Source organism: Chiloscyllium punctatum, chromosome 16 (genome assembly GCF_047496795.1).
Source record: "Chiloscyllium punctatum isolate Juve2018m chromosome 16, sChiPun1.3, whole genome shotgun sequence".
NCBI lineage: Eukaryota > Metazoa > Chordata > Chondrichthyes > Orectolobiformes > Hemiscylliidae > Chiloscyllium > Chiloscyllium punctatum.
The window spans coordinates 8948549-8974576 of NC_092754.1; the positions used below are offsets into that span (position 1 = coordinate 8948549).

General features: G+C 45.0%; 1 protein-coding gene across 1 annotated transcript in view; it reads right to left on the reverse strand.

The window, feature by feature from the left end:
* Positions 1–26028, reverse strand: part of noc2l (NOC2-like nucleolar associated transcriptional repressor) — a 214593-nt gene that overhangs the window by 25661 nt on the left and 162904 nt on the right. The window contains exons 15-17 of the mRNA XM_072586177.1: positions 23800–23943; positions 6071–6184; positions 2635–2770 (exon numbers count right to left, since the gene is read on the reverse strand). Coding sequence (XP_072442278.1) covers positions 2635–2770; positions 6071–6184; positions 23800–23943 — 394 coding nt within the window. The remainder of the gene's footprint in view (positions 1–2634; positions 2771–6070; positions 6185–23799; positions 23944–26028) is intronic.

Consider the following 26028-nt stretch of genomic DNA (forward strand, 5'->3'; position numbering starts at 1 on the left):
TCAGCATTTTCAAAATGTCTTGCAGGTTCTGGACATGACTAACACTTACCAATCAGCCAGGAGCAAGATTTTTACAAAGTATTTACAAAGATACTATTCAACTCAACATATTCACATTCCACCTCAGCATCCTTCGTTTACTTCATTGATCCCATTAAAAGTAATCTCCCAATGGCTTTCTTCCTTGTGTCATAGAGTTGTACAGCATGAAAACAAACCCTTCAGTTCAACTAGTCCATTCTGAGCAGATATCCTAATCTAGTCCCATTTGCCAGCACTTGGCCACCTGTCCAAACAACTTACATTGAGGCTGAGTCCTTGTGTTCCACAATCCACGCACTCTATCGGTGGGATGTTACTCATGCCCCCCTACACATTAACAGCACAGAGGTGGAACGAGTGGAGAGTGTCAAGCTCCTGGGAGTAGTCATCCACAACAAGCTTTCTTGGACTCTTCATGTGGATGCATTGGTTACAAAGGTCCAACAACGTCTCTTCTTCCTCAGGCAACTGAAGAAATTTGGGCCTGACGGTGAATACCCTTGCCAACTTTTATAGGTGTGTCATCGAGAGCATTCTGTCTGGATGTATCACTACCTGGTATGGCAACTGTACCATTCAAGATCGGAGACGGTTACAGAGAGTGGTGAACTCGGCCCAGACAATCACAAAGGCCAACCTCCCATAGGATCCATTACCATCCCACCTTTGCAATGTCTTTCTACAACCTCAACCACCAGGGAGAAGGTACAGAAGCCTGAACACACACACCAGCCGGTTTTGAAACAGTTTCCACCCTACTGTTGTTAGAATACTGAATGGGCTCACAAACTTTTAACATTCGCCTGTACCTGTGTTTTTGCTTTTGCCACTGTTTACCTATTATTTACTTATCTATGCTACTTAAATCTGTGATCTGCCTGTATTGCTCGCAAGACAAAGCCTTTTACTGTGCCTCAGTACACATGACAATAAATTCAATTCAATTCTCTCCAGAGAAAAATTATTTCTCCCAAATTCTCCACTGGATTCATCAGTGACCACCTTTAAAGTCAGATTGGCATTTGTGTAGCACCTATAACCATCACGGGAGGTCCCAAATTGCTTTGCAGCTAATTATGCACTTTTGAAGTGCCGTCGCTGTTACATTGTGGAAAACACGAGAGCCAATTGCACATAGCAAGCTCTCTCAAACAGTAACGTGGTAATGACAAGATAACCTGTTTTTGTGATGTTGATAAAGAGATAAACATTGGTCGGGAAACTGGAGAAAATGGCCCCCACTCTTCATTAAAATACTGCCATGGACTCCTTTGTGTAACCCAGAGAGGGCAGGTGGGATCAATGCAGTACTAGATATAGGAGCAGAAGTTAGGCCATTCAGCCCATCAAGTCTGCTCTGCCATTTAACCATGGCTGATAGGTTTCTCAACCCCATTCTCCTACTTTTCCTTTGTAACAGTTGATCCCTTTGACAATCACCAACCTATCTATCTCTGTCTTAAATATACTCAATGCCCTGGCCTCCACAGCCTTCTGTGGCAGTGAATCCCATAGATTCCCTACTCTCTGGCTGAAAAAGTTGCTCCTTATCTCCATTCTAAAGAGCCTTCCCTTTACTCCCAGACTGTGCCCTCGGGTCCGAATCTCTCCTACCAAGGGAAACATCTTCCCAACATCCATTCTGTCCAAAGCATTCAGTATTCTGTACGTATCCCCCTCCCCCAACCTTCTAACTCCATTGAGTATAAATCCAGAGTGTCAAATGTTCCTCATATGTTCCTCATATGTTAAGCTTTTCATTCTTGGGACCATTCCCATGAACCTCCTCTGGACCCGCTCCAATGCCAGTACATCCTTCCTGAGATATGGAGCCCAAAACTGCACACAGGATTCCAAATGGTGTTCAATTGCGAATCACATCTAATGTTGGACCCTGTCCTGAGTTTTGTGCTGAATTATGCTGCAATCAATTGAGGACTGTCAAGGAGGCTTGCAGTGTGGTGTAATCCGAATACTGTAAACTATATAAATAAATATGCACAGCCCTGTTTGTTGCAGACAGAAAGAACATATCCACACCAGACCTGTTTCAAGTTAACAAAGCAGTTAAGAACCATTCACTGGTTCATTCCACAAGGCAATGCCTTAACCAATCTGAGTTAACCTGGTTTAAACTGTAACCAGACTCTGGCTGTCAACTGTCAGTTGTCAGTAACTTGGTGCATTCTCTACATCGATGTCTCTCGCCAGCAGACTCTACCTTCAACAGCACTTGCCCGTCAGACAGCATAAATGCTGGCTTCCCTATTAGTCTTCTTGCGACTTGTCCTGATAAATGCAAAACAAAAAGCCTTCGCAAAATGTCTCTTTCTCAGCAATATTCAAGTTCTGTATTACTATATAACCAGGCAGGACTTCAATATGCTCCAGTGTTGTGTCTATTACTTTGCACTGCTAGCAGTCTATGTACACTTCCACACACACTGTCCATCTCTCTCTCAGTTCCTGCCATCTGTTCTGTTCCCTGAGATCAGAATTATTGATTTGGGGCTGTTTTCTTCTCCTTTTAAACAAAACTTGAGTTGTCCCTCATACCCCTGCCCCCACATCCAGTCCATTTTCAAAACATACCTTTAGATTTAAGCACACTGCTTTCATCATCAGAGTCACTGTCAGACTCAAAGAGATCCTTGAACTCTTTCTTGTCTTTCTCTTTTCTCTCCTGCAACTTCCTGCGTTTGATCTCGGGGAAATCCAGGTCTTCCAGCTGGTGAGGGAAAGCGGCGAGAACATGAAATATGAAATAAGCATTTACTACAAAGTCTGCTTTACGTGCACTGACTTAAAACACCAAGAGCGGGGTCTCATCAAAAGGTATTTCCCTATCTGCATAGAAGCATTCGTGCCCAGAGATATGTAAAGGTGTTCTTAAAAGTGACATTCTATTAAGACTCATTACTGCTTAGGTTGCTCGGTGTTACCGCTGGACTCCTCACAGCACGACACACAATGCCTTTTAAACATTGTGGAAACATGATAAGGACAAGATGAAACTGGTATCTCAAGAAACCTGACCAGTACTGCATCCTCTCTGGCACCAGACAGGCAGAAGTGAACCAGAAACATTTGAAAAAAAATACACAACACCCAAAATAATTAATTTCTAGGGAGGCCGACTGTGGAAACAAACATAACCAGTTATGTTTCTGGACTCAGTTATAGAGTCATAGAGATGTACAGCATGGAAACAGACCCGTTGGTCCAACCCGTCCATGCCGACCAGATATCCCAACCCAATCTAGTCCCACCTGCCAGTACCCGGCCCATATCCCTCCAAACCCTTCCTATTCATATACCCATCCAAATGCCTCTTAAATGTTGCAATTGTACCAGCCTCCACCACATCCTCTGGCAGCTCATTCCATACACGTACCACCCTCTACGTGAAAAAGTTGTCCTGCAGGTCTCTTTTATATCTTTCCCCTCTCACCCTAAACCTATGCCCTCTAGCTCTGGACTCCCCCACCCCAGGGAAAAGACTTTGCCTATTTACCCTATCCATGCCCCTCATGATTTTGTAAACCTCTATAAGGTCACCCCTCAGCCTCCGACACTCCAGGGAAAACAGCCCCAGCCTGTTCAGCCTCTCCCTGTAGCTCAAATCCTCCAACCCTGGATACATCCTTATAAATGTTTTCTGAACCCTTTCAAGTTTCACAACATCCTTCCAATGTGAAGGAGACCAGAATTGCACGCAATATTCCAACAGTGGCCTAACCAATGCCCTGTACAGCCGCAACATGACCTCCCAACTCCTGTACTCAATACTCTGACCAATAAAGGAAAGCATACCAAACGCCTTCTTTGCTATCCTATCTACCTGTGACTCCACTTTCAAGGAGCTATGAACCTGCACTCCAAGGTCTCTTTGTTCAGCAACACTCCCTAGGACCTTACCATTAAGTGTATAAGTCCTGCTAAGATTCTACTCCTTTTAAAGCATTCACCTATTTCCAAACTGTATATTCCAGTGACTATTTTTTTAGCCAAGAACTTCACTGATGAAGTTACAGTTTGGAAAGTTTCACCAAGCTCAATTACTCAAAACAGCTAGTGCAACAAACCTCCGAAACACTGACGCTGATGGGTTAATGGCTCACACAGTTAGGACTTCAAAACACCTTCAAAACCAAGGGGGCTAACCCCATTTGTCCTCTTTGAAATAAAGTATTGAAGTTTGACTTTGCTCTTACACCATTTGTTTCCCAAAAGCGCCATTGGTGGCTCCGATTTCATTAAATATTCGATAAGAACAAGGTTCTTTTTAATAATGAGACCCTCTCAAGGAGTAAAGTGGGCCTTCGCCACCTGTGCAAGAAGACAGGTATTTTAAGTTTAACCAATCTTTTGAATCGACCTGTTCGGAGATGTTACCACACACCTCTGGAGCAGGTGGAACTTCCAACTCGGCCCTCCTGGTCCAGGGGTGGGGACAATACTGCTGTACCACAACAAGGCAGGACAAGTATACATTCTGTCCACAATTTGAACCATTTGAGATTTATGAGCGACATGGTTGTTTGAGCTCATGTTAAAATCTCCACCACAGGGCTATGGGATCCATGTAGCTATCTGACAGTTTACACAGAATTACAGCAGGACTACAGCGCGGGGGGGCGGGGGTGGTGGGCTATTTGGCCCATCATGTCTGGACTGACTCAGCGAATGGCCCACTCCCGCTGTCAATCTCCTGCCTTTCAACTTTGCAATACCTAACTTCTCCCATCAGTGCCTCCTCTCGATAAACCCGAACACGGATCTTCAATACTTACCATTTGTTTAAGTTTAGAGTCTGGCACCGAAACTCAATGTCCTCAGGCTGGATCTATAATTTAGCTAAACTGATGTTGTTGTGCTGCAGGTTTAATAAAGCACAGCCTTTATTTTAAAGAGACAATACTCTCCATTCCCAGCCGCTGATAGCCTTGGTTGTGTCGCTTCAATGGCGCACATCCCAAATGGCTCCATGAATGAGCTGGGCAAGTTCAGTATCCAACAATTTGAATACAGGAAGCACGACAGTTCAAACTGACCCCATTTGTATTAACAAGCCACAGTAAGCGGCTAGGTGCAAGACACTCAACCACTTCTCCTGCCCCAACCCCTCAGTAACTAACAACTGCGGCCGTTAACTCCAGTGAGAGGAGGCTGACACTTGGAATCCTCCCAGACTCAGAAACAAAGGCATTCAAGGTTCAGCCGAGTGTTGAGGAGGGAGCTGGCTGCTGCAACGTGAACAGCTGTGAATACACTTGGAACTGGGCGATGCAATAACCACAGGACACATGGACATTGAGAGAGCATGACAAAAATCTTACTTGTTGGACGAGATTTGTCCGCGGCACGTTTGTAGTGATCGCAACGAGGTTGGCCAGGCGGATCTCACTGATTACGAGTTCCCTGATTGGGGCTGTTAACCTGGGTCGAAAAGTGTGGCGCTGGAAAAGCACAGCAGGTCAGGCAGCATCCGAGGAGCAGGAGAGTCGATGTTTCAGGCATAAGCCCTGCATCAGCAATTGAAGACGACACTCCTGAAGGGCGTATGCCTGAAATGTCGATTCTCCTGCTCCTCGGATACTGCCTGACCTGCTGTGCTTTTCCAGCAACACACTTTCCGACTCGGACTCTCCAGCATCTAAAGTCCTCACTTCCTCCCAGTCGCTGTTATCCTGGGGCCAATCAGGGAACTCTGGCTGACAGATATGAGCAGGAGTCTCAGAGAGCCTCTGGGGACAGGCTCTGAGCTGGCTGGTCACAGTATATGTACTGTGGACATGTAAATAAAGGGTGACTTGATGACGGGATACCAGTTTCCGTTGAGATACTTCTATGTTCTTTACTGGAGTTCAGTTTCGGGAAATCAGGGACTTGCACAAATTGCTAATCTTTTCAGAATACCTAAAGTCGTTCATTTTCTGAAACTCACAAATCCTTTTCCCGAAAGAATATGTGAAGTTGTGTGGAGCAGGATGATACTAAGAACATTTCTCAAGACATTTCTACGTACCCTCTCCTTGCCAGTGATCTCCATTATAATCTCCTTCTCTCTCAGTTTTTTCCAGATGTTGTAGTACTTGTGCAATGGTGTGCCCTCAGCTTTCAGCGTTTTCTCCCACAGAGCCTGATGCACAGATAGACAAAAGGCCGCATTAGAGCAAAGATAAAACCAGGGACACAAGCCGTGAAAAACCTGTTAACAAAATAATCAAACAGTGATCATTAACCACGACAGGAAAGAAAGAAAGAAGCTTCAGAGAGTCCATGCATTATTATTCACGACTCGTGTTGTGGGATCTCAGGAGATCGCAAAGCACTTCACAACTAATGAAAGTTTACAAACATGGGGAGAAAGCAGGAGATTGCTACTGGGCAATAAAACTCATTTAACAAGCTAGTGCAGGCACGATGGGCTGAATGGCCTCCTTCTGTGAAATAACACTAAAGTACTTTTGATCTTGTCATTTTGGAATGTGGGCAAACACAACAACACAAACACACAGTAGCAATGCGATTAACTCCTATTTAACTGGAAATAAAAACAGAAAATACTGGGAATTGTCAGCAGGTTAGGCAATGTCTGTGGAGCAAGAAATCTCAGAGGACCCAGTCTGTCCAGCCTTTCCTCAAAGTAATTCACTCACTTCAGGGATTAGTCTAGTAAACCTCCTCTGAACGGCTGCCAATCCTTTAACATCCTTCTGTGGGTATGACAAACAGGACTGTACAGACTCACCAAATGTCCAGATGCAGACTCACCAATGCCTTGTATAACTGAAGCATTGCAACCCTTCCTTTGCATTCAATTCCCCTCACAATAAAACATCACATCCTATTAGCTCTTCTGAGTACTTGCTGAACCTGCATACTAACTTTCTGTGATTTATGCACTAGGACACCCAGATCTCTGTGTATCCCTGAACCTGGTAATCTAGCAGCATTTAGATAATCTGCTTCTGTTTTATTCTTTCTGCCAAAATGGACAATTTCAGCTTCTCATGTTGTACTTCATTTTTCAAATTTTTGTCCATTCACTGAACCACCTACACCCCAGTGCAGGCTCCTGAAGTCCTCTTCATAACTCCCTTTCCAACTTAGCTTTGTTTCATCTCAATAGAGGCATGGGATCTGATAATGAAACCTGGGTGGACAGAGGAGGGTCTCAATTTAACACCTCCATTGAAGGATGGTATCCTCTACAGTGCAACAGTCCCCAAGTAATAAAACAAAACATCAGCCTGCACCCATACACGTGAGTCTCTGAAGAGGCCTGAACACACACACACATGCGCAAACACACAAACACGTGCAAACGCGCACACACACACACGCACGCACACACATGCAAACGCATACACGCGCGCAAACACATAAATACATGCAAACGCACACACACACGCAAACACAAATACATGCAAACGCATACACACATGCGCAAACACATAAATACATGCAAACGCATACACACACAGGCAAAACACAAATACATGCAAATGCATACACGCGCACAAACACACAAATACATGCAAACGCATACACACGCGCACAAACACACAAATACATGCAAACGCATACACACGCGCGCAAACACACAAATACATGCAAACGCATACACACACGCGCAAACACACAAATACATGCAAACGCATACACACGCGCGCAAACACACAAATACATGCAAATGCATACACACGCGCGCAAACACACAAATACATGCAAACGCATACACACGCGCGCAAACACACAAATACATGCAAACGCATACACACGCGCGCAAACACACAAATACATGCAAACGCATACACACGCGCGCAAACACACAAATACATGCAAACGCATACACACACACACACAGGCAAACGCATACACACACACAGGCAAACGCACACACACACACACACAGGCAAACGCACACACACACGTGTGCAAACACAAATACATGCAAACACAAATACATACATACACAAACACACAAATACATGCAAACATATAGACACACACACGCAAATGCATACACACACTGTTATGACACGGGGTAAACCCTCCTGCTTAACGTACACCAGCAACATAGAAAAGATTTATCCCGTGCAGTAACTGGCAAAAATTCGAGAGGTCAAGAACTATTTAAAGCAAAAATTAACAACTTTATTTCTTAAGGTATAACAGAGAATAATTAACCAACAAGCATTTACAACTCCTTCCTCTAACCTATTTTTACCTACCCCTTCTACAATTCTAGTCTGATAAAACCCCCCGATAAAGATTTACCAAAATTCAAATTTTCAAAACCAGCCAGATGTCAAATCTTCTCTTTGTATCTTCCTTGGTCTTCTTTTCTTCTTCTTAGGGATTTGTGTTTCGCAAGTTACTGATCGATAAAGATACCTTTGACAGAGCTATTTCTTGGGTAGTCTGTACAGTACATGCTGGTGTCTTGGCAGTTCTCCTCCCAACTGTTCAATTTCCCCCAGTTTTATACTCCCGAAGAATTGGATTGTGTCATTGGCTTTTAAGATTATCAATATAACAAATTCAAACTTGATTGGAGTTTGGTACTTTGTGGGGTACAATTTAAACTGTTTGGTCAAATTCAAATCAGTTTTGTCATTTCCAGGTAACCAGCTACCCTAGCTGCTGGACCACATGTTACATTGTATCTTATTCAGAACACTTGGTGCTGTCAGGAAGTTTTGCTAACTTTTAACTCTCTTAAAGGTACAGTACACCGACATCTTCATAACAACACGCACACAAACACACATGTGCAAACACGTACACACACACACCTATTTCAAACAGAAACTGTACATTTTCAGCCACTCAGCAGCCAATTTGAGGTCAAATGAACATCAACCATCCAACTGTTTTTGTACACTTGACCTGCTTTCAAGAGAAATTCACTTAATCAATATTTCACATCACATTTGAATCGTGTTCAACAGATGCACAAACATCTTAGGTTTCCAGCTATTTGCTTGTATATCAGTAAAGTGTTAACTCAATTATGCGTAAACCATAAATCTATATCCTGTCTATTCTTTCAAGATTTCAGTTCATATTCTGAAAAGCCAAAACAAACTTGACTTTATAACAAAACTGTTCAGTTATCAAGAGTTACAAAACTTTAATTCCATCAAAATATCAGTTATCAGAAATAGATCTTAAAAACTTACTTCAATTTTGTTTGTTGTCATTCATGGGACGAGGACATCACTGGTTAGACAGTATTTATTGCCCATTCCAGAGGGCAGTTAAGAGTTAACCATACTACTGTTGGCCTGGAGCCACATGTAGTCCAGAGAAGGTAACAACAGCAGTTTCCGTCCCTAAAGGACATTAATGAGCCAGATGGGTTTTCCCAACAATTAACAATGATTTCATAGTCATCATTAGATGATATGTCCAGATTTTTATTCAATTTAAATTTCATCATCTGCTGTGGTAGGATTTGAACTTGGGTTCTCACAACATTCCCAGGTCTTTGGATTAACAGTCAAATGATAATACCACTAGGCTGGCGCCTTCCCTTATTGGCTGCGCTGATTCTCGCCCTTGCCTCACATGTGGCACAGACTGGGATTCAACGATTGGCCCTCACGCCTGGGTACAAACCTTACTTCAGCTGCTTGAATAGCAAAATCAGAAAGTTGCTTGCCCTCCCAGGGCAGTACTGAGGGAGTGCTGCACTGTTGGAGCACTTCTGAATGTGGTTCACACTCAGGGGAATGTAAAAGATTCTCTGATGTGATGTTAAAGAGGAACACAGTTGTCTCCAGTGTTATGCCCGAGGGTCATCGCCCAAAGGACATCACACAGTCTGGTAATTATCACATCACTGTCACTAGGTGTGGAATTGACTACACATTTTCTCACATGACAACAGTGGCTACATTTCAAAAGCAAGACATTGGCTGTGGACAACTTTGAGATATCTGGTGAGGGAGAGATACATCAATGCTTTTTTAATTCACTTGAGGGATGTGGGCATCTCTGGCTGAGCCAGCATCCATTGCCCGTCCCTAGTTGCCCCTTAAGAATGTGGGGGTGAGCTGCCTTCTTGAACCGCTGCAGTCCACCGCTCTAGGGAGACACACAATGCCGTGGGAGAGAGTTCCAGAATTTTGATCCGAGTCACTAAGTCTTTCTTCTTCAACTGTATGACATTTGCAAATGAGCGTGGACCTGAGGCGATGTGAAGGAATTTTTGTTTCATTCCTTGAACAAGGGCATCACTGTATAGCTCAGCATTTATTCCTCATCCATAATTGCCCACAGGACGGTTAAGAATCAAACACATTGCTGTGGATCTGGAGTCACACATAGGCCAGACCAGCTAAGGACAGCAGATTTCCTTCTCTATCGGACATTTGTGAGCGAGGAAGGTTATCAATTGTCAGAGGTCACATGGTCACCATTTGGCTAGCTTTTTGAATTCCAGATCTGCTGTGGTGATCCCGTGGCCCAGCAGATTACTGTAGAAACTGAGAATCTAGGAGCAGGAACAGGCCATTCAGCCTTCGGTCCTGCTTCACCATTCAATATGATCATGGCTTGACATCCAATTCAGTACCTTCTTCTAGCTTTCTCCCCATACCCTCTGACTTCTTTTACCTTGAAGAACTATACCACACTCCTTTTTGAAAACGCTGTTTTGACCTCAACTGCTTTTTTGCAGCAGACAATTCCATGTGCTCAAAACTCACTGGGTGAAGACATTTCTCCTCACTGCAGTCCCAAATGACCCTCCCGATATTCTTAGACTGACCTCTAGTTCTGGACTCCCCGGTCATCAAGAACATCCATCCTGTGTTTACTCTGACTCAGTAAATAACACTGCTTCCCTCAGTGCCAGGGACCTGGGTTCGATTCCACCTTCAGGCAACTGTTTGTAGGGAGTTTGCACATTCTCCCAGTGTCTGCATGGGTTTCCTCCAGATGTTCTGGTTTCCTCCCACAGGTACAGAGATGTGTAGGTTAGGTGGACTGGCATTGGGAAGTTGCCGATAGCGTGCAGGGATGTGCAGGCCAAGTGGATTGGCCATCGGAAATATGCAGGGTTACAGGGTAGAATGCTCTTCAGAGGGTCGGTGTAGACTTGATGGGCCAAAAGGCCTGCCTTCACTCTGTAGGGATTCTGCGATAATTAGCAACCCTATTGGAATTTTATTGGTCTCTATGGGATTCTCCCTCTTTCTTCATTGGGTTCTAGATTGGAGTTCAGTGACATTACTGCCACACCATTATCAGCCCCCTGAGATTTCTAGACTTGATCATTGTTCTAAGTCACAGCTCAATCACATTCTGCACAATGGATCCCTGACCAGCCATTATTTTATTCACAATGTCAATCGTGGTCATTGATTACATAGATCACAATCTGCGTATTAGCACACCACAAGCAAGCCATCATCAGCATGACCACAGTAGCAGGCATGTGGAGAGTAGCAATATCCATCACTGCCATCTATTATATGATCAAATACAAAGGATGATGGAGGAAATTCAGGTTATGCAAAAGCTTCGTGTTTGTGCACAATCATACTTGGTGACGTTTTGTTAAGACAACCTTGAGATAAATATGGACAATGATTCTCAGATTCACCATAAACACTGTTGTGTACTCGCACTTATCTGCTCATGGTCACCAAGTGCTTTCCTAATGCAATGAATTATTACTGCCTGGTGTAATGCATAATTAAATAATTTCCACTCTGGACTTTAGCTGCTAACATCAGACATGAGGCAGTTATAAATCACGGATTAAGGGTGTTACAGAGAAGCAGGTTTACTTTTGACTTCTCTGCCACAATCTGCTTAATTTATTTTGCGTCTGTTAATTGGTTCATCCCTCTACTATCCTTTTTATCTCTAGCCAGCTGAGGACACCCTAGTTCTGTAACTGGAGAGGATAATGTGTGCGGGTGTGCAAGTGTGTACCTGTGTGCATTTGTGCCTGTGTGTGTTACGTGTACATGCGTGGGTGTACATGCATGTGGATGTTCATATGTGTATGCGTGTGCAAATGAATGTGTGCATATATGTGCATATGAGTGTGTACGTGCATGTGTGTGCATATTTACGTGTGTACGTGAGGAGTGTAGAAATGAACAAAGTCGGCCACAACTCTAAAGATGTTCCATTTTCTCCCTGGCCTGTTACAATACAAAGGAACAAACACAGATGGGGAATGTTCACTGACATGACTCCAGTAGCCAGGATGAAGATGAAGCTTGGGGTGGCAGGACCTGCCTCCAATCAGTGATTTTTTTTTGAAAAACAGTTTGGTTCACAGTGATAGCGGCATTTCATCAGGGCAGGAAGAATCAACCACCTGGCCGTGGGTCTGGAGTCACATATAGGGGAGACCAGCTGAGGACAGCAGATTCCTGTCCCTAAAGGGAACCAGATGGTTTCTACATCAGTCACTGATAGTTGGGACCATAACTGTGGTTTGATTTATGCTTTAGGTTTATTCATTGAACTTAAACTCCCTCAGCTCCCAAGATGGCAATTGCAGCCATATGTCCAGAGAATTACCCTGGGCCTCCAGATTACTAGTCGAGAGAGTGGTGCTGGAAAAGTACAGCAGGTCAGGCAGCATCCGAGGAGCAGGAGAATCGACGTTTCAGGCATAAGCCCTTCCTCCTGCTCCTTGGATACTGCCTGACCCGCTGTGCTTTTCCAGCACCTCACTCTCAACTGTGATCTCCAGCATCTGCTATCCTCACTTTCTCCTTCAGATTACTACTCCAATGAATCCTCACTGAATCACTGATTCCCCCTCATCTGTCCATAAGGCCCCTTGAATTTCCCATTTCTTTCCAGAATTTGTGGCAATTTAGAAGACATTATCAGGCTTCAATTTATTTAAATGTTTAAATGAATGGCTACGTAGTTAAATATTCTCGATTCCAGATGCCCTGCTGAATCCAAATTTCCAATATCTACCATGGTGAGATTCAAACTGGTCTCACTGGAGCATTACTCTGGGGTTCAGACTGCTAGCCCATTGACTACACCGCTATCCCACCAATCGTACAGCTAGCAAAATCTACTTAATAAAAAGATTGGGCTCTCGAGAAAATGTCCTCAGGAGTTTAAATCTGAAAGATGATGTGTCTGAATCATTGGAGGCTGCACTAGTGTGGTAAACGGTAAGGACCAACAATTAATCATTACTGTACTCTAACACTTCTCATGTTTAACTGATCGAGATTCAAACGCCACTGTACATTATTAACAGCTCAAGCATCTACTTAATCTTATCAATCAAGATGACTGTTTTATAGAATCCTGACAGTAGGGCCACCTTGTGGCACAGGGGTAGTGTTCCTGCTCCTGGACTGAGAGGCCTGGGTTCAAGTCCCACCTGCTCCAGAGGTGTGAAAGAACATCTCTGAACAGGTTGATTAGAAAAATAGACTTTTTTAAAAAAAAACAGAACCTGCATATGGTCTTATCTTCAAATAGCAGCCTTGTATGTGGAAGCAGGATATTCAGCCCATCGACCACCCGAAGGGCATCCCAAAAAGACCTGACACCCCCTACCCTTCCCCTGTAACCCTGCATTACCCTTGGCTATCCCACCCAGCCTGCACGTCCCTGGACACTACAAGGCAATTTAGCATGGCCAATCCACCCGAACCTGCACATCATTGGAGGAAACCAGAGCACCCAAAGGAAACCCACGCAGACACAGGGCGCATGTCTGTGTAGAATATGCACAGTCACTGGAGGCTGTGTGTTAATTTTTTTCTATGCAACCAAGTTGTATATTTATCTTGCGTGCACATATACTTGACATACTGCGTCATTTTAAATAAGGTTTGCAAGCGAATACTGATTATTCTGGGGGCAGGAAAGGAAATCCTCCAACAACTGTTTTTTTAAAATTACCCTGAAAGAGTTAAAGCAGGGTTGGATAATGATTGGTCCGCACACTAGTGAAACCTGGTAACTTCAGCAAACAGGGTGTAAAGGGGAGATCAGTCAGAGGCACCAGTGCAGATTCCAAGAGTGATTGATGAGAGAAATCCTTCATGCTCTACATTTTGGCCAAGAATACTAGTATCACCACACTGACACTTATTTCAATAATATAGGAAACCAGTTAAAAATGTTACTCCATTTCCTTGTTCCGTCTCTTGTGCTAGATTTTCCCCAGTGTTCTGCCCATCATTCAGCAATGCCATTTTATTAAAGAAAATTAGCAGATTTCCTGGCCATCACCTCACTGCTGTTTGAGGCTCTTGCCATGCATTGTTTGGATTCCCCTCCCCTTAAGATTCCCCTCCCCATACGACACTGGAGCAGAATAGGCCATTCAGCCCATTTAGTCAGCTCTACTATTCAGTGAGATCACAGCTGATCTTATAATCCACAAATCCACTTCCCCCGCCTTTTCCCCATGACTTTTACAGATCAGTCTATCTCAGCCTTGAACATGCTTAAATGTTACAAGGTGGCTTGGGACATGCTGTGGTGGTGAAAGGTTGCCATATAAATGCAACTTTCCATCTTCCTGAGGGAGAAAACACTGGCAGGAAGACAAAAAGCACCAAACTAGAACTGATGCAGAACAGAAGGAACAACAAAATGAGGGAGGGGGCGCCCACAAAGACACAGACGTAGAGACATGACAATTTTCAGTGTCCCTGACTCCATCGTGATGGATGCCCTTATTAGATGAACAGGAATTCAAACAGCCCCATTCAGTTCTGGAAGATGCTTGTGATAGCATCCGTCAGACAGATTTCAGGAGAGACACGAGCCAGTTCTCAAGACTTGCCTCTGGGGCAACTGAAAACAATTCCAATTTGTCTCAGAACAATTTCTAAAGTTAGTTTCTGCCTGGCATTCATGGTTTTAATAACAGTGCCGGATCGACACTGGCACTGGTCCAACAGCTGCTTTCCATTTAAGTCTAAAAAGTCTGGAAAATCTTTGGAGTTGCATCCCTTGGGCTGATCCATGACAGGACAGTACCATGCTGTTTCACCAGGGGCTGAGGGGCTCAGCAGAGGCAGGATGTTTCCACTTGACAGTGGGACGTCAAACACAATCAAACAGTCATTCCTGAGAAAACACACACACACACAAACTCATTTCACCGAGAAAATCCTGATCAAACATGCACACGTAATCACTCACGACAGACATAAACACAGAGACTTGTGCAGACACATTTACACACGCGTGAACACAGACACACACGTACTGAGTCACAGCACATGCACTCATACACGTACATACATAGACACATGTATACATGAATGTAGGTTTGCTCACTGAGCTAGAAGGTTCACTTCCAGACGATTCGTCACCCTACTAGGTAACATCTTCAGTGGGCCTCCAAGTGAAGCACTGTTGATAATTCCTACTTTCTATTTATATGTTTGGGTTTCTTTGGGTTGGTGATGTCATTTCCGGTGGCGGTCATTTTCTGTTCTTTTTCTCGGGGGTGGTAGATGGGGTCTAACTTGATGTGTTTGTTGATAGAGTTCTGGTTGGAATACCATGCTTCTAGGAATTCTCGTGCGTGTCTCTGTTTGGCTTGTCCTAGTAGTGTGACAAAATGTCTGGAAATGAACCCCCCAGCTCAGCGAGCAAACCTACATCCTGTACCTCAACCTGAGCTACAAATCTTCTCAAAACTAGCTGACATGTATACATGTGCCCAGAGTTGAAAAATGTGATGCTGGAAAAACACAGCAGGCCAGGCAGCATCCTAGAAGCAGGAGAATCGATGTTTCGGGCATAAGCCCTTCTTCAGGAATGAGGTTGGTGTGCCAGGCGTGCTGAGATAAAAGGTGGGGGGAAGGGGATTTGGGGGAGGGGCGCTGAGAATACGATAGGTGGAAGGAGGCGAGGGTGAAAGTGATAGGCTGGAGAGGGGGTAGGGGCGGAGAGATCGGGAAGAAGATTGCAGGTCAAGAGGGCGGTGCTGAATCTGGGGGTTGGGACTGAGAAAAGGTTGGGGGGGGGGGGGGGGGGGAGGGGAAATGAGGAAGCTGGAGAAATCTACATTCATCCCGTGTGGTTGGAGGGTTCCTAGGCGGAAGATGAGGCGCTCTTCCTCCAAGTGTCGTGTGGTCAGGGTCTGGCAATGGAGGACTCCAAGGACCTACATGTCCTTGGTGGAGTGGGAGGGGGAGTTAAAGTGTTCAGCCACAGGACGGTTTGGTTGGTTGGTGCGGGTGTCCCAAAGGTGTTCTCTGAAATGTTCCGCAAGTAGGCGGCCTGTCTCCCCAATGTAGAGGAGACCACATTGGGTGCAGCAGATACAGTAAATGATGTGTGTGGAGGTGCAGGTGAATTTACGACGGATATGGAAGGATCCCTTGGGGCCTTGGAGGGAGGTGAGGGGGGAGGTGTGGGCGCAAGTTTTGCACTTCTTGTGGTTGCAGGGGAAAGTGCCAGGAGTGGAGGTTGGGTTGGTGGGGGGTGTGGACCAGACGAGGGAGTCGCGGAGGGAGTGGTCTCTCCGGAATGCTGATAGGGGTGGGGAGGGGAATATATCTCTGGTGGTGGGGTCTGATTGGAGGTGGCGGAAATGACGGCGGATGATACGATGTATCTGGAGGTTGGTGAGGACTGGTGGGGTTCTGACCTGGTGGCGATTGGCGAGGCGGGGTTCAAGGGCGGAGGTGTGGGAAGTGGAGGAGATGCGGTGGAGAGCATCATCGACCATATCGGAGGGGAAATTGCGGTCTTTGCAGAAGGAGGCCATCTGGGTTGTATGGTATTGGAACTGGTCCTCCTGGGAGCAGATGCGGCAGAGGCGAAGGAATTGGGAATATGGGATGGCATCTTTACAGGGGGCATGTGGGAGGAGGTGTAGTCTAGGTAGCTGTGGGGGTCGGTTGGTTTATAGTGAATGTCTGTGTTGAGTTGGTTGCCCGAGATAGAAATGGAGGAGTCTAGGAAGGGGAGGGAGGAGTCTGAGACAGTCCAGGTAAATTTGAGGTTGGGGTGGAAGGTGTCAGTAAAGTGGATGAACTGTTCAACCTCCTCGTGGGAGCATGAGGTAGCACCGATACAGTCATCGATGTTACAACCTCCTCATGTACATGTACCCAGATGCATGTACATACTCAGACACTCGCACATATGCACAGTGACATAGCACATACACTCAGACACACGTATATACACAGACACACACATATATATGTAGACAGACACACAGACACATGCACATGGACACTTGCGTGCGCACAGACAGATAATAAATGCACTTAGGCACAATGTTCATAAGTGAAAAATGTGTTGCTGGAAAAGCGCAGCAGGTCAGGCAGGATCCAAGGAGCAGGAGAATCGATGTTTTGGGCATAAGCCCTTCTTCAGGAACCGAAACGTTGATTCTGCTCCTTCTTGGATGCTGCCTGACCTGCTGCGCTTTTCTAGCAACACATCTTTCAGCTCTGATCTCCAGCATCTGCAGTCCTCACTTTCCACAATGTTCATAGGGACATGCACACAGACACATATGTTCAGACGCTCAGGTGCACACAGTCATGTACACATGCACTCAAATACATGCACACAGCCTGAAACAGACAACGAAACATTATGACATTGTGCGTAGCAAAGAAAAATTTCTTGAATCTGATAATGAAAGATTCCAAACTAAATATTATGAGAAAAAAAAGTATATTTCAAATTTCCCTCCTGTAATCAAACTACATTGTATTTATTTTAGGAAATACTAGTAAATCACCCATAGCATTGCTGAGTGTGCAGGTGTCTAGATGAGGGAAGAGCAGTGGATGTACTCTGCATGGACTTCATTAAGGTCACAAAAGGCAGACTGGTTAAGAAACTAAGAGCCCATAGGATCCAGGGCAATTTGACAAATTACATCTAAAATTGGCTTGGTGGCAGGAAGCAGGGGGTAATGGTAGAAGGCTATTTTTGTGACTGCGTCTAGAGATGTGCCTGAGGTTCAATATTGGGGCCCTTGATGATTAACGATCATTCATGATCTGGACATGAATTTAGGAAGAATGACGAGTAAATTCACAGCTTGTCCAAAAATTGGTGGCTGTGGTACACAGTGAGGAGGAAAGCGTTCGACTACAGGATGCTATAGACGGGCTGGTCAGATGGGCAGAACAGTGGCACATGGTGTTATTAATGCATTCTGAAAGGTCTAACAAGGTAAGGGAGTGCATAATGAATAGCAGGACCCAGGAAAGCACGGAGGATCGGAGGGTTTTATGCTGTGCATGTCCATAGATCCTTGAAGGCATATGGGATACTTGTCTTTAATCGTTAAGGCATTGAATACAAGAACGTGGAGGTTATGACGGTTAATGTTATTTAGGCCACAGCTGAAGTACTCGTCACCAGACTACCGGAAGGATGTGATTGCACTGAAGACGGTGCAGAGGAGATTCACCAGGATGTTGCCTGGGAAGGAGCATTTCAGTGACAAAGTCAGATTTGATAGGTTGGGATTATATCAGTTTAGATCAGAGAAGGCTGGGGGAGGGGAATCTGCTTGAGGTATCCGGAGTTCTGAGAGGGATAGACAGGATAAATTGGGAGAAACTTTTCCCTTTATTGGAGGGATTATTAATCAGGCGGTCACACTTTTAAGTTTGATTCCTGATGAGGGGCTTATGCCCGAAACGTTGATTCTCCTGCTCCTCGGATGTTGCCTGACCGGCTGTGCTCTTCCAGCACCCCATTCTTCGACTCACGGTTTTAAGATAAGGAGCAAGAGGTTTAGAGGGAAAGGATTTGAGGAAAAAATATTTTCAGCTAAAGGTGGGAACCCTCAAGACTTTTAAGAATTCGTTGGATGAGCAATCAAAACCAAATAGTTGCAGAGCAACTCTGAATCCATTTCAACATAGCCCGTCCTCAGTATTGCACTGGAGCTGAGATTATGTGCTTGATTGATAAGTGTTTACATCCATGAAACCAACTTTCAAAACAGCATCAGAGTGAAAACTAAAAGGAAAAGGATTTCGTCCCCTTCTAAGTCACCAGGAGAACAGTGCGTGGGAGTGAGGCTAAAGGGTGCTGCCTCACTATTAATCCCGGTGGTTGAAAATATCTTCAGCTTACTTGCATCAAACTCCAAAGCACAAAAAGAATGTCATCTACAGTTAAAAATCACACAACACCAGGTTATAGTCCAACAGGTTTAATTGGAAGCACACTAGCTTTCGGAGCGACACTCCTTCATCAGGTGATGAAGGAGCGTCGCTCCGAAAGCTAGTGTACTTCCAATTAAACCTGCTGGACTATAACCTGGTGTTGTGTGATTTTTAACATTGTACACCCCAGTCCAAACACCAGCATCTCCAAATCATGTCATCTACAGAGCCCCTCTGTAGCCGTAAGAGCTGTCTTTCTAGGAGCAAATTACTGCAGACACTAGAACCTGTACTGAAAACAACCAATGCTGGAGATCACAGGGGTCATGCAGCATCCATGGAGAGACAGCAAGACAATGTTCAGAGTCTAGGTGACTCAAATCGAAATAGCTCCAATGAAGAGTCATCTAGACTTGAAACATTGTCTTGCTTTCTCTCCATGGGTGCTGCCTGACCCCCTGATTTCCAGCAGTTTTTGTTTCCAGAGCTATCTTTCTCCGAGTTTGCTGTCAACTCGGAGAAAATCTGACCCGAGTTCTTGTCTTGAAAACCACTGTTATTTACAAAGTGCAGCCCCCTCCTCGAGCCGCAGCCTGAGATTAAACCAGGGGCTTTCCTTTACCGTCTGTATGGCTTTGTTGAGACTCCAATCAGTAAGTATGAGCCGGCCATCGGGTTTCTGACATTTTCTTGGCAGGAGGAATCTTCAGATGTTGTGTGGAGGAGTTTGTGGTGGTCGTACTGAGCCGGGACACATGATCAGCTTGGTTCCAGCAATTCCTTCCTTAACGACATCCACATTTTTAACCAGGATGCTGACTGGACACTTTGTAACATTCTGCTCACTCTCCCAGAGAGAAAACAAACAGCGATACTTGGAAATGAATGTATTCATCATACTAGAGTTTCAGATTGAAGTGTAGAAGACGGGTTCAATCAGTATATATGTTCACAAGTTCTACTGACTGTTTTTCCTTCTGGATGATTAATTAGGTTTCCTTTTAAACTGTGACTTGCGTAAATCTGGCGTAATTTTGCAAATTTGGTGTAAAATTAGGTAGTGAGTGGGAATAATGAAGGGCATCACACTTCTTATGCTCCTGACACAGCACCTTCCGAACAGATGAACGCTACCATCTAGAAGGTCAAGGGCAGCAGATACATAGGAACATCATCCCCTGCAAATTCCCCTCCAAGCCACTCATCATCCTGACTTGGAACGGAGTCACTGAGTCCAAACCCTGGAACTATCTCCCTAACAGCATTGTGGGTCTACCTACAGCATATGGACTGCAGCGGGTCAAGAAAGCAGCTCACTACCACCTTCTCGAGGGCAAATAGGGTTGGCCAATAAATATTAGCCCAGCCAGAAGTGCCCACATCCTAAGAATGAAGAGGATTAACGCAGGATGCTCCAGTGGTTGCTGGATTTACAGCATCAGCTGTTAGTCAAGAAACCGCTTCAGAAACAACGCACACAAATTAAACCAACACTCATCAGCCCCACAGACAAAGGATCTAGTCTGGCATTAACCCCATGCCTGAGGTGGAACTCTTCAAAGTGCATCGCTCAACGTTATCCAGCAAACTTGACAAAACAGTGTACCGTCACAGCCCTGAGAGAATCAATGGTTCCAGGAACGAGAGAGTCCAGATTTATGGATAAACTCCTGACTCAAGGATAGCCTCCCTCACTGAGGGCTGAGAGGAGATTTAATTTTTTTAAAAAGAAGTCTTCAGATTCATGAGAGGTGCAGATGGAATGGATAGAGAGAAGCTGTTCCCCTTGGTGAAAGAGTTGGGAACCAGTGGACATCAATCTGAGGTAACTGGTTAAGGCAACCAGTGGAGACGATGGGAAGATTTTTTTTTATTAATCCAGCAAGTGGTTCAGATTTGGAATGTACCACTTGGAACTATGGTGGAGGCAGATTCAATCAAGGCTTCCAATTCAGATTTAATCAAGGGAAGAAAGGATCTGCTGGACAACAGGGAAAAGGCCAGATGTGGATCCAGCAACATTGCTATCCAGTGAAGGGCCTCATTGTGCGCCCCAGCCATTTCCTTGACCCAGGGACAAGGAGGATTAACGCGAAGAATGTTAGACTGCACAGCATCAAAACATTTTGCCAAGGGCTTTGTTTGAAGATGGAAGCATATTCATCGGGCTATAGTTACGAAGCCATGTCAAGTGGCTCGATATTAGAATTGAGCCAAAACTGATCCACCGTAGCAGGAAGACGGCCTATTTTAAAATCTAACCTGAAAAAGAAACTCTTCTCTCCAAATTCTAATGTGTGCACACTTGGCACCTTGCCCTGGTCTCGACTTGACAACAAAAACATCCGATCATTCTCTGCCAGCCAATAGGAAATCTGCTTTCAGCAGGCCAGCGTCTACAGGCTAGCGGAACTAGTGAAAAGAATATAGATAGATATTATTGAGGAGATTGGAATTCGAACAGACTATTGAAAACAGAATGGTTGGTATCAGCAGCCAAACAAATTGATGGTCCTGCGTATAAGGTAAGGGAAGTCAGGCTTACAGTTATACCGTGACTCTCACACTCTCAGGGTGCCCCAGTGCACTCTGCAGCCAACATAGTGCCTTGGAAATATAGTCACAGTTGTGGGAAATGCAGCAGCCAGTTTGCTATCTGTCAGAGTTTGTTGTGCACAATGGGTTTGTTTTCATTTGTTCATAGGATGCTGGGCATTGTGGACTAGTCCAGCATTTATTGCCCAGAGAACATTTAAGAGTCAACCACATTGCTCTGACTCTGAGTCACCTTCCCTAAACGAGTATCCGTGCCCCAGGTGGGTTTTGCACGGTGGTTAGCCTTTTGTGTTCCAGATCTTAACTCATTGCAAATTTCACTATCGGTCGTGCTGGGATTTGAACCCAAGCCCTGGAACTTTTGACAGGGGTTCAAGATGACCAGTGCAGCGACATTATTACTCCACCACTGCCTCACTACTTCCTGCGACGTGTGTCTCATTGGCCGGGCAGCACCATCCCAGAATGCCCCTGAGAAGCTGGAGGGGAGCCATGTTCCTGACCCACTGCGCAATGCTGTTAGGAATGCTGTTCCAGAAATCCAATCCAATCCAATGGAAGGAACGACAACATCGCTCCAAAGTGGTTTGATTCCCTTGTCTCTCTAGTGGCAGAGGTCTAGGGTTTGGAAGGTGCAGTCAAAAGGAGCCTTGATGCATAGTGTCTTTCAGATGGTACAGACTGCAGCCACTTTGTGTTGCTGGTGCAAGCATAGAATGTTGAAGGTTGATCAACATGGTGTCAATCAAGCGGCTGCTTTACACAGGATGGTGTCAAGCTTCTTGAGAGGGAAAGCAAGTCTGAAGACAGACGCAGCGTTTTGATTGAGGTTCATCCCTCAGTGACGCAGGACTCTGTGCTGTACGGCCTGTCCCCCAGGACGCACATTGAGACAAACATCGACTGCGCCTGGAGGAGCATCAACTCGGTGGAAGATGCTTTTTTGTCTGCCTGAAACTTGGTGGTCTTCCAGGGCAAGGAGCTGACCCCGACTGAGTGTTGCAGACTGGCACATTCCAAGGTCCAGGACTACGTGCTGAAGCACGCACGAATGTTTGGGGCAGCTGTTGTCAAGGCGTGGTGGGGAGAGACCACTGTCTGAGATCTTCCTGCTTAAGTTAAATGGGGATCGATTCAGTTATCGGACCCTCCCGGTTCCTCAAATGCGTGTTAATAAAGTCTTGTATGTGTAGGGGATGTCTGGTTTGTTGGAGAGACTCAAACTCCAAGGTTTCTGTTTCCTTGATATGCTAATGTACAGAACCGGACTGCGCTGTGACTAAGATTTATTTTAATGAATAAAGCATAATTTTCAAATTAAAACCGTTGTTGGAGCTGCACTCATCCAGGAGAGTGAGGAGTATTTCTGACTTGGAGATTAAAAGTGAACAGGATTTGGAGTCAGGAGGTGGCTTACTTGCTTTCATAGCCATGGTATTTCTACGGTGGCTTCAATTCACTTTCTGACTAATGTTAAACTCTAGGATGTTAAAGGTGGGGGTTTCAGTGATAGTAACGTGGAATGTTATATCAGGAACAGTGAGAAAGAAACTCGAAGGAACCTTCTCAAGAGGAAACTTTATGAAGTTGGACCAAATGGGAAATGACAGAAAAACAGAACTAGGTAAACTGATGTTGCAGAGAGCTAGCAGCCAGATAATGGGCCAAATGGTCTTTCACTGGCTGGTCAAAGGAAACCCGATAAATCAACTGGGTGTGGGATGGACGAGTTGGACCGAAGGGTCTGTTTCTGCGCTGTATGACTCTGACCTCCCACAGCAACTTAACCCTGTCTCACTCCACCCTCAAAACAAACAAACAAACACACACACACAAACACACACACTCTCTCTCTCTCTCTCCCCCAAACCCCCTTCCCCCCCAGAATTCAATGGTCAAGATACCCATCAGCTGCCCTTCCCAATGGCTCCAGATTACAAGTTGATCAATGAATTCAAGTTGCTGTTAACCCCAGATTAGCAAGGGTCACTTGTCGTAAACCTCTCTGTTCCTTCCATAGTCAAAGTGTCGTGGATGAAAAGTGAACAGGGACAATATAACAAACTCTTTGACTTACCACGGCCTCTTTATCCACCACACCAAATGTAGCCTTCTGCCGCCTGCCACTGATGTAGCTGGAGTTTTCCTGTAGCTTCTCCAGCAGTTGTTTGACCTGCTTACAGTAATTGGCCACTTTGCATTCCTTGAGGAAAGTTTTCAGCTGTCAGAATAAAAAGACCATGTATCAGGGCAAGGCAGCTATGGTTTGACGGACTCATTATGTTCCCGAATCACAATTACCCAGTGCCCACCCTCAACACAAAGACCTGCCGTTCTATCCTACACTTCCCTGATTCTGCCTTCAATAACTCGCTCAGGCCTCACCTCCCGCTAACTGGGCAATCTTTTGATGTAGTGAGCAGTGTGCCCTTACCGTTAAGTATTGCGAGAAGCACTGATAATTAGCATTTGTTCTGGCACATGCTTTAGGAAGTGCTGATGACATTTTCAAAGTGTAGCACAGAAAAAAGCGAGAGAGATTTGGCACAGAGAAACGGAACAGCAGCCAAATACTGATCCTATGTCGTGGAACAATTTGACACGACTCCCAAATAGGATGAACCTCTTGCTCCTTCTGCTCTTCCGATTAAGCAGCGAGTAAAGATCACACGCCACTGGCTGGTGGAAAATTCAAGCAAGCACGGTATTTTACTTTTCAAATCTCCAGAAATTGTATCCATCTGCCTGGCACTGCACCATCAATCATTTTCCTGTTATCCTTCTCCAACCCCCATCCAAAATGCCTTCAGTGTGTCAATAATTTTGTAGTTATGGTTTGGCAGTCTTGCTGTGAAGCTGTCTCAGCCAGTTACCTTGAGCAACCATTTGACCTCCCTCTTTGAAGCTACACTACAGTAGTGGAGGGTTCTAATGCAACAAGGAACCAGAGATAGCACATTTTCACTTTGCAAACACTATGACGCTTTGCTCTCTTCCCAGTGTAGTGTGCAATGCCCCAAATCTCAAACTGGCATGCGACCCTATTTTTGGGGAACTGCAGCAGTTAAAAATCTAAGTATTGTCACTCTCCCCTGCTCGGAATATTGCAGCAGCTCTGAGAAATCAACTTGTGTGAGGGGGGGGTGGGGGGGCAGCTGTCTCTAGAATGAGATTTCAAGTAATGCTAGTTTACTCAGGTGTCTGGACGATGGTGCGGATCAGACAAAGGCCACAGCTTGATTCTGGATCTGAGTGCGGTACGCTCAAAACATAACCACAGAACAGTACAGTACAGTCACTTTGGCCCTCGATGTTGTGCCGACCTTTTATCCTTCTCTAAGATCAGACTAACCTACACACCCGTCATTGTACTAACTTCCATGTGCCTATCCAAGAGTCGCTTAAATGTCCCAAATATATCTGACTCTACCACCACTGCAGGCAGTGCATTCCATGCACCCACCACTCTCCGTATAAAGAACCAACCTCTGGCATCACCTCTAAACCTTCCTCCAATCACCTTAAAGTTATGAGCCTACCATGGGGGACCTTATCTAATGCCGTGCTAAAATCCATGTACATCACATCCACTGCTCTACCTTCATCAATGTGTTTTGTCACACCCTCAAAGAATTCAATAAGGTTTCTGAGGCATGACCTGGCCCTTACAAAGCCATGCTGATTATCTCTAATCAAACTATGGTTTTCCAAGTAATCATAAATCCTGCCTCTCAGAACCTTCTCCAATATTTGCTCACCATAGACACGAGACTGACTGGTCTGTAATTCCCAGGGTTATCCCTATTCCCTTTCATGAACAAGGGAATAACATTTGCCAGTGGACAGTGAGGACACAAAGATCATTGCCAAAAGTGCAGCAATCTCTTCCCAGGCTTCCTGTAGTAACCTTGGGCATATCCTGTCTGACACAGGGGGTTTATCTATCTTCATGATTTTCAAAATTTTCAGCACATCCTCCTTCTTAACATCTACATGTTTGAGCATATCGGTCTGTTTCACACTGTCCTCACAAATGACAAGGTCCCTCTCAGTAGTGAATGCTGAAGCAAAGTATTCATTTCCGACATCCCCTTCCTCTCTGACTCCAGACGCAAGTTCCCTCCACTATCTCTGATCAGGCCTACCCTCAGTCGTATTCCTCACATAAGTGTAGAATGCCTTAGGGTTTTCCTTAATCCTACCCGCTAAAGCTTTTCCATATCCCCTTCCAGCCCTAAGTCCATTCTTCACTTCCTACCTGGTTACCTTGTAACCCTCTAAAGCCCGGTCTGATCCTTCCCTCCTC